The following is a 13085-nucleotide window of genomic DNA, read 5'->3' as shown; positions in this document are numbered from 1 at the left end:
GATAAGAAGCTGTCTTGGTCATGTTTAGTTTCAGATGGCGCTGAGACATCCAGGCAGCAATGTCAGACAGGCAGGCTGATACTTTGGCCTGGGTTTCGGCTGAGATTTCTGGTGTGGAGAGGTAGATCTGGGAGTCATCAGCGTAAGGATGATACTGAAAACCATGGGATGAGATCAGAGTACCAAGGGAAGAAGTATAGATGGAAAAGAGAAGAGGTCCCAGGACAGATCCCTGAGGTACAGCAACTGACAGTGGGATAGAAGTAGAAGAGGATCCACTAAAGTATACACTAAAGGTACGCTGGGAGAGATAAGAAGAAAACCAGGAAAGAACAGAAAGCCCTGAAATCCAAGTGAGGACAACGTATCAAGGAGCAGGCTGTGATCAACAGTGTCAAAAGCAGCAAATAGATCGAGAAGAATGAAAAGACTCTCTCCAAATAGAGGAAGACAGGAGCAATGGATCCTACTGCAGAGCTGGAAAGTAAACATCCTCTCTTTGGGGCAGGGTCCATCAGAAAAGACTGAGACAGGGAACGAGCCAGAAAACTCCAAGGGCTGAACTAAAAAGGAACTGTCAGTTTCCCTACCAGACTTCTGCAACAGATTGGCAAATGGAGCAGCAGAATGAACTCGGGAGGAAGGTCAGAAGTCCCCCTGCCCCAGAGAAGCCCCCAGAGCGGCTGGCGTGCATCCTGAAAAAAGCAATGCACACCGCAGAAGGACCATCTAGAATCCATCTACTCGAGATTGGCATAAAAAATCCCCCAGCACGAAGCTATTGAGGGGGAACCAGAGAGAGGTCCCAATGACCCCACCTCCAACATGGCACCCAGCTGTCCCTCCTGGAACACTGGATCTAGCGCAGAGGGTAGCAAAGCCACTACTGTACTCGAACAAACCTTCTAAAGGGGCGGGCTACAGACAAATGCTGAGGGGCCAAAGCCATATCAACCAGTGGATGAGGAGAAAAAGGAGGATGAAATCAGGGCACAAAACAATTCCCCCGAATCAGGAGTTGTCGGTACAAAGCCTGAAGGGGTATCTCCATAGCAGAGGCGAAGTAACCAATGCAGCCAACATCCGGAAAGCGGGAGCCCCATCCGTTTGCGCCAAAAGAAAATTGTGCATGCACTCAACACCTCGGAGCTGGAACACAGCAGGAATCCCGCTCGGGAGAAAAAATTCCCTGGTGCCTGCCTATGCCTCTGTGCACCCGGCAACATCCCTCCCCACTGCCACCAATGCTTTGCTCACAACACGAGCCTCCTCACGGGCAGGACCACAGGAACAGCTGAAACAGAATTGAAAGAAAAGGCAGACGGAAGCGGCGTCCCTGCGTGCAGGAGGTAAATACTTTTAAGCAGCCAGCTCTTACAAAGGGGTGGGCCAGAGAGGGGTGGAATGGGAGGGGGGTCCTGAAATGACAGAAGGGGGCAGGGGGGTGTTTGCGGCGTCGACGGAGCTCCTTAATTCTCACCTCCAACGTGCTTTCTTGCCTGGGACCATGGCTCCCTCGGAGTTGTGGTCTGGTAGGGTAACATCATAATGCGGCCAGTGACGTCAGTCTGATCTACGGAGCCGTTCTGACCACCTCCGAGGTAGCCACGGTCCCAGACAGGTCAGAACGTTGGAGGTGAGAATTATTATATAGGATGTGATTAATGTGTGGAGTAGAAAGAAGAGTGAGAGTGAATGTGTAGTGTATGAATAGGGAGTATGAATGAGTATATATAGAAGAGCAGTAACTCAGCCATAAGGGCAGCAATATATATGGAAGACTTTTAGGTAAAGGTTATATGGAATATGTAAATTTAAATAAAACAGAATATTTAATGGTCTTTACAAGTGGTGCACTGTGTGTATAGGTGACCATTAGACGGTAGGGGAGCTCATACGAGTAAGAGGTTCCCGAAAGTAAAAAGATATCGTCTATATATCTTTTGCAAAAAATGATGTTCCGTGAGAATGGATGCTTCTTCAAATAAATATTTTCAAAATTTGAAACATTTAGATTTGCTACATTGAGAGCCATGGCTGCTCCCATAGCTGTGCCGTAAATTTGGAGACAAAACTGTCCTGGGAAAAAAAAATAATTTTTTGTTAAGGCTATGGTTGCCAGTGTAATTATAAACCAATTCAGAATGCGTAAATTGGAAGCTCTAGTCTAATTTTTTAATTATCTGTATGGCTTCTAATTGGGGGATATTCATGTAAAGAGAGTTTATGTGTAATCTGACCAGTATAACGTCAGTAAGATCACCCTCAAAGTCTTCAAGTAATTTAATCACATAACCTGAATCTCTAACAAAAGATTCTATGGATGGTATCATTGGGTGGAGGAAAAAATTCACATAAACAGATAATGGCTCTAAAACTGACCCATTCCCTGATACGTTAGGTCTTCCAGGAGGATGAGTTAAGGATTTATGGATTTTAGGCAGAGTATATAATGTAGGTATAGTCGGATGTTTGACAGACAGGAATGCTTTTTGTTAGTCAAAAAGCCTCTGGATGATGCCAAAGTGATGACTTCCTCTATGTCCTGTTGAATAGTAGGTGTGGGATCTGTATCAAGTGCAGTATAGTGGAATCTGTCATCTAATTGTCTCCTAATCTCTGTCACATATTTTGCTCTATTTTGGATTTCTATTCCCCCACCTTTATCTGCAGGTTTGATGACAATTGCATGGTTTGCTGATAGGGCATGAATGGCTTCATTTTCTTCCTTAGGTTATAAAATCTTTGTTTTTTTCTTTTTCTCTAAGTGAGCAACATCCCGTTGGACACATTCCATGAAGGCATTTATTTTCACTCTTCATAAGACAGTTCATATTATTATATGATGATCTAATCTGCATAAATCATAGTAGATGACGGCAGAAAAAGTAGATGACGGCAAAAAAAGACCTGCACGGTCCATCCAGTCTGCCCAACAAGATAACTCATATTTGCTGTTTTTTGTGTATACCCTACTTTGATTTGTACCTGTGCTCATCAGGGCACAGACCGTATAAGTCTGCCCAGCACTATTCCCGCCTCCCAACCACCAGCCCCTCCTCACCTCCCAACCACCAGCCCTGCCTCCCAACCACCGGCTCTGGCACAGACCGTACAAGTCTGTCCAGCACTATCCCCGCCTCCCAACCACCAGTCCCGCTTCCCACCACCGGCTCTGGCACAGACCGTATAAGTCTGCCCAGCACTATCCCCGCCTCCCAACCACCAGCCCCGCCTCCCGATCTTGACTAAGCTCCTGAGGATCCATTCCTTCGGCACAGGATTCCTTGATGCTTATCCCACGCATGTTTGAATTCCGTAACCGTTTTCATTTCCACCACCTCCCGCGGGAGGGCATTCCAAGCATCCACTATTCTCTCCGTGAAAAAATACTTCCTGACATTTTTCTTGAGTCTGCCCCCCTTCAATCTCATTTCATGTCCTCTCGTTCTACCATCTTCCCATCTCCGGAAAAGGTTCGTTTGTGGATTAATACCTTTCAAATATTTGAACGTCTGTATCATATCACCCCTGTTTCTCCTTTCCTCCAGAGTATACATGTTTAGTTCAGCAAGTCTCTCCTCATACGTCTTGTAACGCAAATCCCATACAATTTTCGTAGCTTTTCTTTGCACCGCTTCAATTCTTTTTACATCCTTAACAAGATACGGCCTCCAAAACTGAACACAATACTCCAGGTGGGGCCTCACCAACGACTTATACAGGGGTATCAACACCCCCTTTCTTCTGCTGGTCACACCTCTCTCTACACAGCCTAACAACCTTCTAGCTACTGCCACTGCCTTGTCACACTGTTTCGTCCCATTCAAATCCTCAGCTACTATCACCCCAAGATCCCTCTCTCCGCCCGTACCTATCAGACTCTCCCCGCCTAACACATATGTCTTCCGTGGATTTCTATTCCCTAAGTGCATCACTTTGCATTTCTTCGCATTGAATTTTAATTGCCAAACCAATTATGTATATACCTCAGCAACAACTATGGTCCTGTTTACACATTATGGCATTTCTTTTCCGCAATTGCAGAGCTACAGATTCGCACTCATAACACTCTCCATGACATTGTTATAAGTGTTGTCCTTTATATATTTCCAAGATTGTACAAACTAACACATACTACCATCCTCGCCCAAACACCTTTAAAGCAACAGTAATTGGTTCACGCACATATCTCCTCTCAATACGGGTCTCATAGGAAGTCAGATGATGTAGTATTCATCAGTTGCTCATACATATGCAATGCACGTCCTTTACATAGACGATTCTTTTGTCACTTCCTCTTTTACATGAGTAGACCCTACAGTATTTGCCAGTGTCGGTTTACTTGGTAAGTAACCTTTTTAAGTTATAATGTTCTCCTTGATATTTATCTCTCACTGTGTCTTACTTTTAAATTGAGCAAGTTTTCTTCGTCATTGATGTCAGCATTCTTAATTAGACCTTTTGGCGCGCATTTTCTGGACTACGGTTTTTAACCACAAACATATGCTTTTATAATCACACTGCATTTCTTTATGTATTCAGTTCTTTAGTAGCAACGCAGTTTGTATAAGCTGTTCTTTGTGCTCTCTTTTTAAACTAGCACAGTTTCTAAAAGCCGGATTCTGTACTGTTTGTATCCCCACAGCGATTGCACTCCAATTAGTTTGACCTCATTCACAACTCTACAATTCCATATATACGCAGAGTTGAATACCAGCGCTTTTGACCAGGTAAGAAAAATTGTGGAATCGCTCTCACTAGTTATTTTTATGACCTCTATTCCCAAGCAGTCTTTTTTCCAATGCTTTTTTAAATGCAGCACTTATCGTTCTGGCTTACTGTTGCATTTTTAATAAATACGTTGACCTTATACAGACGGTTGAGCCACAACTTGGAATATCACATAGTTTTTACATCTGACATTCGTTCTCACTAGAACTGTGTAAAACAAGCGTTTTGAAACATCTCCATGAAATGGCATTGACAGCATTCCTGATAATGTAGCCTTTTCACAAGTACCTTTACAGTCTATCCCCATAGTCATTTTTATAGGCATTTAGCCATATATTACATTTATAGTTTTTCTAGTTTTCATAATTTTGATTTTTCTTTGCATAAGCATTCTCAAACTTATCTTCTGCTTTCACTGTATTTGTTAGCACCCACTATATATGTATGATTTATACTTTTTTTATATCAGCATTTTATTATATTTTTAATTTATCTTTGATGTATTTCGTTAAAGTATATTATGCCAAGGTATATATCAGAGAATGTTTTTTTATTTTTAATTCTTTATTTTTAAACATTATTATTTGTTGGTATTTATTATTTATTTGTTTACATGTCTTTATGCATATTGTATTTTAGATGTTTTATTCATCTTTTTATTTATAGAGTTTATTATTTAACCCCTGATGTAGGCATTTGTACATGCCGAAACACAGACGGTGTCAGGTCCCTTCTTTATCTGCATCCATAAAAGACTGTTAAATAATATCTCCAGTGTTAGATTTGTCCTTGTTCAGCCTCTACTTTTGTATGCTGTGTTTTCCTGTCGTAGAGATATCCCCTGCTTCATTTTTTGACAATGAACACCAGACCATGCCCCCTCCCCCCCCAAAACCCAAGCAAACAAACAACTATCTATTTACAAAAAGCCATGGTGTCTGATACACAAACGTGGGGATATGTCTCCAAACTCGTGGCTGTGGACAGGAAGTGGAGCTATGTGTCCCAAGTTGCCAAACAGTATCTATGATGGCATGTAGCTCTGCCTTCACCCCCTCAACTTGGGTAATCATGAGGCTCAAGGCATGAAGAATGTCCCTGAAACCTTGCTACATGTCATATCTGCATACCCCTAATGGAGGCACTGTGTTCCTATATCATTCCTACTATGTACAGGCCTTGTGTTTTGTGTTAGTCTCATTGCTGACCTTCTCATAAGGGCCTAGATTTATCCTGTGCAATTTAGATGTAGCTATATATTTGTAGGTTCATAATAGAAGGGTTAGCTCTGGGGTCACGGCTCATGTATGCCACAGTGATGATGCTGTCATGCATCAGCATATTACCCAACATTGTATTTTTTGGTGTGAGGGGAGGAGACTGAGTATATTCTGACTGCCAGCCTTGGTACCTTAGGTGGTGATGGATGATGGGGGACAGACTGGCCTTTCTCAATGTGTGTTACAACTATGTTCCTTATGCTCCTCCAGATAGTCTCCCAGTACGTATATAGTGGACTGGTATGTTGCAGAGTCTGTGCAACCCTGCCATTGTCCTTTGGAGGGTATGATATGATGCTCTGTGGCAGAGCCTTTACATGGCACCCCTTAGATAATTGGTACCTGGAAGGTGTGGGTGTGGGCAATGGGGGAGATATGTTGAGACTTACTTTGCCAGGGCCACTGAGATTTTTCCTCAGATCTGTTATGCTGCAGCGTGTGCTGACCTTCAGCCACCTGACTAGTATAATCTGGCCTCATTGGCCATTACAAGGACTGCCAGAAAGTCGCTCTCTGCCTGGCAGGAGTTGTACACCCTCTTGGCAACCATGTTGCTTATGAATGTGGAGGGCCATTAGAGGTCACAGGTGTGGAAGACTGGAAACACTTCATTGCGACTCCACCTGGCTTCTGTGTGAGACCACAGGACAGTGCAGAAAAGCACACATATGTAGTGGCTAGCTGCCATGTACATGTGCATTCTATATAAACATCTGTGGCAAAATGGGACCAAAAAAGTCAGCAATCAGAGTCTGCCAACTATAAAAACGCAGATCATGTCCAGGCCTAGGATACCCATATATCTTCAATTTCCCACAACTTGTATGTCTTTTCCCCCACTATGAAACACTGGCATTTTTAGACATGTAAGTATTCCTATTTTGTAAGACGCCTACATGTTATCTTCCACTCAAGTGTGTGTGCGTGTTTGTTTTTTATGTATATTCCAGGAGGTATAGATCTGTCTATTTTACATCAGACCTACACATGCAGACTTGCTCTTCTAAAATGATGGTCTCAAACTAGACATCCACATTTATTTTCTTGCATACACTATCCCCTGAATTCTATACATGGTGCCTAGATTCGCACAGATATAAACGTGTAACTTAATTGGCAGAAGAAGATAAATTAGCGTTTTTAATGGCACTTAAACAATAACGTGCTAACTGGCAATAATTACAATTTATGTGCTGAATTCAGTAAGTGTATTCTATAAAGAACTGCACCTAAATTGCAAAGCGCAAAGTTCAAAATAAACGCAAGTAGCTGAAAAGGGGCATCTTTATGGGCATTCCATGGACATTCCAACAGTTATGCGCACAATTACAGAATACGCCTCACTGTGTCTAAATCTAAGAGCATGAATTTATACCAGGTTTTTATTGGCGTAAATGAACGCGCATAGCTTTAGGCGCTGCAATATTGATAAGGCGTATTCTATGTACCACACCTTAATTTTATAGAATATGCTTATTTCCGCGTGGATTTTTTAGGTGCCATATATAGAATCTAGCCCTGTCTAAACTAGAGCTCTATTCAAAGCACAAAGGTATCACAAATGCTTATTTTCCAAAACTGAAAGAGAAAATCAGACTTTCCAAAAAAAAAAAAAAAAGAATGAGCAGGAAAACCTCTCTACAGTCCTGGGGTAAAAGAAGAAACTGCAGCTGTAGCAGCTACATCAGCAAAATATGTCATATCCTGCCACCAAGCAAAAAATGTGACCTGACCAGAGAAAATGCAGACCCAGATCAGGAGCTGAGAATTGTTCTAGTTATTGGCCTCTCTGTTTATCTTAGTGTTGTTACTTTTAACTTTGTAAATTATCTCCTACAGTCTTTTTTTCTCTCTGTCTACCAGTAATTGTATTACTTTGGCAACACATGTAAAATTATCATGCCATTAAAATTATCTAAATTTGGATAAGACGCATGTCTCATTATGGACAATTCTTTAAATAAAGCTTTCACTTTTAATGGCTTAATCTTGTGAAATACTATCACACTGAGTTCACACTCACCAAAAGAAACATCACCAAAATGTAGAGCTGGTGTACTGAAATGGAATGTTGGTCCAATGACACAGCCCCTAGAAGAAAGAAAGATAAGGAAGATGAAAGGAACATCTGAATTAGTATTTAATAGTCTCAACTTTCAATTGCTGTTGCTGCTAACCTTGCAGCTGATTGTTCTACAACAGCGTGCATTCAAAGAACAAAATGGCAATGGACCGTTTATACTATCTTGCAAAGATATGTGAGAGGGTGCAGGCATTTTACAAAATTTAGCAGGGCACCTAACAAAATGCATAATAATGGTGTAAAGTGAAGATACAAACCTGTAGCAGGTATTCTCCGAGGGCAGCAGGCTGATTGTTCTCACGAATGGGTCGTCGTCCACGGCGGCCCAGGAAACCGGCAAAATAAAAATCTCTCTTAGAACGCTCTGGCGCACGGGCTGAGCGCACCGCGCATGCGCAAACGGCTTTCCGCCCGCGGCACGAGCGTAACATCGTCACTTTAATGAAAAGCAACCAGAGAACAAGAACAACTACAAAGAGGAGGTGGGTGGGTTTGTAAGAACAATCAGCCTGCTGTCCTCGGAGAATACCTGCTACAGGTATATATCTTCACTTTCTCCGAGGACAAGCAGGCTGCTTGTTCTCACGATTGGTGTATCCCTAGCACCCAGGCTCACTCAAAACAATGAAAATTGGTCAATTGGGCCTCACAACGGTGAGGACATAACAGAGATTGACCTGAAAAGAAACAGAACTAAGTGAGAGTACAGCCTGGAACAGAACAGAAATGGGCCTAGGAGGGTGGAGTTGGATTCTAAACTCTGAACAAATTCTGCAGCACCGACTGCCCGACTGTCGCGTCGGGTATCCTGCTGAAAGCAGTAGTGAGATGTGAATGTGTGGACTGATGACCACGTTGCAGCCTTGCAAATCTCCTCAATGGAGGCTGACTAAGTGAGCCAATGACGCAGCCATGGCTCTAACATTGTAAGTCGTGACATGGCCCTCCACAGTCAGCCCAGCTTGGGCATAAGTAAAGGATATGCAATCTGCTAGCCAACTAGAGATTGTGCGTTTTCCGATGGCGACTCCCCTCCTGTTGGGATCAAAAGAAACAAATAACTGGGCGGACTGTCTATAGGGCTTTTTCCGCTCCACGTAAAAGGCCAATGATCTCTTACAGTCCAAGGTGTGCAACGTGTCCTCACCAGGGCGGGTATGTGGACAGGGAAAAAATGTTGGCAAGACAACTGACTGGTTCAGATGGAACTCCGAAAGCACCTTCGGCAAGAACTTAGGGTGAGTGCGGAGGACTACTCTGTTATGATGAAACTTGATATAAGGTGCATGCACTACCAGGGCTTGGAGCTCACTGACTCTACGAGCTGTAATAACAGCCACCAAGAAAATGACCTTCCAGGTCAAGTACTTCAGATGACAGGAATTCAGTGGCTCAAAAGGAGCTTTCATCAGCTGGGTGAGAATGACGTTGAGATACCATGACACTGGTGGAGGTTTGAAAGGGGGCTTTGACATAAGCAAACCTCTCATGAAGCGAACAACTAAAGGCTGTCCAGAGATAGGCTTACCCTCTACACGTTGATGATAAACGCTAATTGCACTAAGATGAACTCTTACGGAGTTGGTTTTAAGACCAGACTCTGATAAGTGTAGAAGGTATTCAAGCAGGGTGCATGTAGGACAAGAAAAAGGATCTAGGGCCTTGCTATCACACCAGACGGCAAACCTCCTCCATTTGAAAGAATAATACATTTTCGTAGAATCTTTTCTGGAAGCAAGCAAGACACGGGAGACACTCTCTGAAAGACCAAAAGAGGCCACTTCAAAGCTCTCAACGTCCAGGCCTTGAGAGCCAGAGACTGGAGTTTGGGATGTAGAAGCGACTCCTGGTTCTGGGTGATTAGGGTAGGAAAACTGTCCAATCTCCATGCTTCTTCGGAGGACAACTCCAGAAGAAGAGGGAACCAGATCTGACGAAGCCAGAAGGAAGCAATCAGGATCATTGTTCCGCGGTCTTTCCTACTAGAGGTATGGGAGAATACGCATACAGAAGGCCTATCCCCCAATGCAGGAGAAAGGCATCTGATGCTAGTCTGTCGTGGGCCTGGAGTCTGGAACAGAATTGAGGGACTTTGTGATTGATTTGAGTGGCAAAATGATCCACCGAGGGGTGCCCCACGCTCGGAAGATCTTGAGGACAACGCCCATCTTTAGCAACCACTCGTGAGGTTGCATGATCCTGCTCAACCTGTCGGCCAGACTGTTGTTTACACCTGCCAATAATGTGGCTTGGAGAAACATGCCGTGTTGGCGTGCCCAAAGCCACATCCAGACGGCTTCCTGACACAGAAGGCGAGATCCAGTGCCCCCCTGCTTGTTGGTGTAATACATAGCAACCTGATTGTCTGTCTGAATCAGAATGATTTGGTTGGACAGCCGATCTATGATAGCCTTGAGAGCATTCCAGATCGCTCGTAATTCTAGAAGGTTGATCTGAAGACGCTTTTCCTGAAAGGACCAAGCTCCTTGAGTGTGGAGTCCATCTACATGAACTCCCCACCCTAGGAAGGATGCATCCGTCGTCAGTACTTTTTGTGGCTGAGGAATTTGGAATGGATGTCCCAAGGTCAAATACAGTAACATAGTAACATAGTAGATGATGGCAGAAAAAGCCCTGCACAGTCCATCCAGTCTGCTCAACAAGATAATTCATATGTGCTACTTTTTGTGTATACATTACCTTGATTTGTATCTGTCATTTTCAGGGCACAGACCATTACTACTACTACTACTATTTAGCATTTCTATAGCGCTACAAGGCATACGCAGCGCTGCACAAACATAGAAGAAAGACAGTCCCTGCTCAAAGAGCTTACAATCTAATAGTAGAAGTCTGCCCAGCACTAGCCCCGCCTCCCAATCACCAGCCCCGCCTCCCACCACTGGCTCCACCACCTAATCTCGGCTAAGCTTCTGAGGATACCTTCCTTCTGAACAGAATTCCTTTATGTTTACCCCATGCATGTTTGAATTCCGTTACCGTTTTCATCTCCACCACCTCCCGCGGGAGGGCATTCCAAGTATCCACCACTCTCTCCATGAAAAAATACTTCCTGACATTTTTCTTGAGCCTGCCCCCCTTCAATCTCATTTCATGTCCTCTAGTTCTACCGCCTTCCCATCTCCGGAAAAGGTTCGTTTGTGGATTTAATACCTTTCAAATATTTGAACGTCTGTATCATATCACCCGTTTCTCCTTTTCTCCAGGGTATACATGTTCAGGTCAGCAAGTCTCTCCTCATACGTCTTGTAACGCAAATCCCATACCATTCTCGTACCTTTTCATTGCACCACTTCAATTCTTTTTACATCTTTAGCAAGATACGGCCTCCAAAACTGAACACAATACTCCAGGTGGGGCCTCACCAATGACTTATACAGGGGCATCAACACCTCCTTTCTTCTGCTGGTCAAACCTCTCTCTATACATCCTAGCAACCTTCTAGCTACAGCCACCGCCTTGTCACACTGTTTCATCGCCTTTAGACCCTCAGATACTAACATCCCAAGATCCCTCGTACATATCAGACTCTCACCACCTAACACATACGTCTCCCGTGGATTTCTACTCCCTAAGTGCATCACTTTGCATTGAATTTTAATTGCCAAACATTAGACCATTCTTCTAGCTTCTGCAGATCCTTTTTCATGTTTTCCACTCCCTCCGGGGTGTCCACTCTGTTACAAATCTTGGTGTCATCTGCAAAAGGCAAACTTTATCTTCCAACCCTTCGGCAATGTCACTCACAAATATATTGAACAGAATCGGCCCCAGCACCGATCCCTGAGGCACTCCACTACTCACCTTTCCCTCATCTGAGCGAATTCCATTAACCACCACCCTCTGGCGTCTGTCCGTCAACCAGTTCCTAATCCAGTTCACCACTTCGGGTCCTATCTTTAGCCTGTCCAGTTTATTTAAGAGCCTCCTGTGGGGAACAGTGTCAAAAGCTTTGCTGAAATCTAAGTAGATTACGTCTATAGAATGTCCATGATTCAATTCTCTGGTCACCCAATCAAAGAATTCAATGAGATTCGTTTGGCACGATTTCCCTTTGGTAAAACCATGTTGTCTCGGATCTTGCAACTTATTGGCTTCCAGGAAATTCACTATCCTTTCCTTCAGCATCGCTTCCATTACTTTTCCAATAACTGAAGTGAGGCTTACCGGCCTGTAGTTTCCAGCATCTTCCCTATCACCACTTTTGTGAAGAGGGACCACATCCGCCGTTCTCCAATCCCTCGGAACCTCTCCCGTCTGCAAGGATATATTAAACAAATCTTTAAGAGGACCCGCCAGAACCTCTCTGAGCTCCCTCCATATCCTAGGGTGGATCCCATCCGGTCCCGTGGCTTTGTCTACCTTTATATTTTCAAGTTGTTCATACACACTGTTTTCCGTGAACGGTGCTATATCCACTCCATTCTCAAATGTACTTTTGCCAGTCCATCGTGGTCCTTCTCCAGGATTTTCTTTGTGAAAACAGAACAAAAGTATCTATTTAGCAAATGGTCCAACACTGAAGGGAACTGCAAAAGTGGTGATGGATCACATCCTCTAGATCCCCCTGTAGCCTGACACCACTGGGAAGCTAGGGTCCATTGAGCTGATCTCATATGTAGATGTGCCATAGGAGTAACATGAACTGTGGAGGCCATGTGTCCTATGAGTCTCAACATCTGCCGAGCTGTAATCTGTTGAGATGCACGAGCCATGGACACGAGGGCCAGGAGATTGTCTGCCCTTGTCCGGGGAAGATAAGCTCGAGACGTCTGTGTGTCCAACAGAGCTCCAATGAACTCTAATTTTTTAACTGGAACAAGATGGGACTTGGGATAGTTGATCACGAACCCCAGTAGCTCTAGCAGTTGAATAGTCATCCGCATGGAGAGTGCCTGCCTCCGAGGTGCTCTTCACCAGCCAATCATCGAGATAAGGGAACACATGCACTCTCAGTCTGCGTAGTG

The 13085-nt window shown here is 43.9% G+C and overlaps 1 protein-coding gene across 1 annotated transcript in view; it reads right to left on the bottom strand.

Moving 5' to 3' along the window:
- The window catches only part of HYDIN (HYDIN axonemal central pair apparatus protein), a 2443906-nt gene that overhangs the window by 1998787 nt on the left and 432034 nt on the right, over positions 1 to 13085 (bottom strand). Inside the window, exon 17 of the mRNA XM_030205004.1 lies at positions 8038 to 8105. Coding sequence (XP_030060864.1) covers positions 8038 to 8105 — 68 coding nt within the window. The remainder of the gene's footprint in view (positions 1 to 8037; positions 8106 to 13085) is intronic.

This window comes from Microcaecilia unicolor, chromosome 5, assembly GCF_901765095.1.
Source record: "Microcaecilia unicolor chromosome 5, aMicUni1.1, whole genome shotgun sequence".
In the NCBI taxonomy this organism is placed as follows: domain Eukaryota; kingdom Metazoa; phylum Chordata; class Amphibia; order Gymnophiona; family Siphonopidae; genus Microcaecilia; species Microcaecilia unicolor.
Note: the sequence above shows the minus strand (reverse complement) of the source record. Positions and strands in the feature narration are given on the sequence as shown.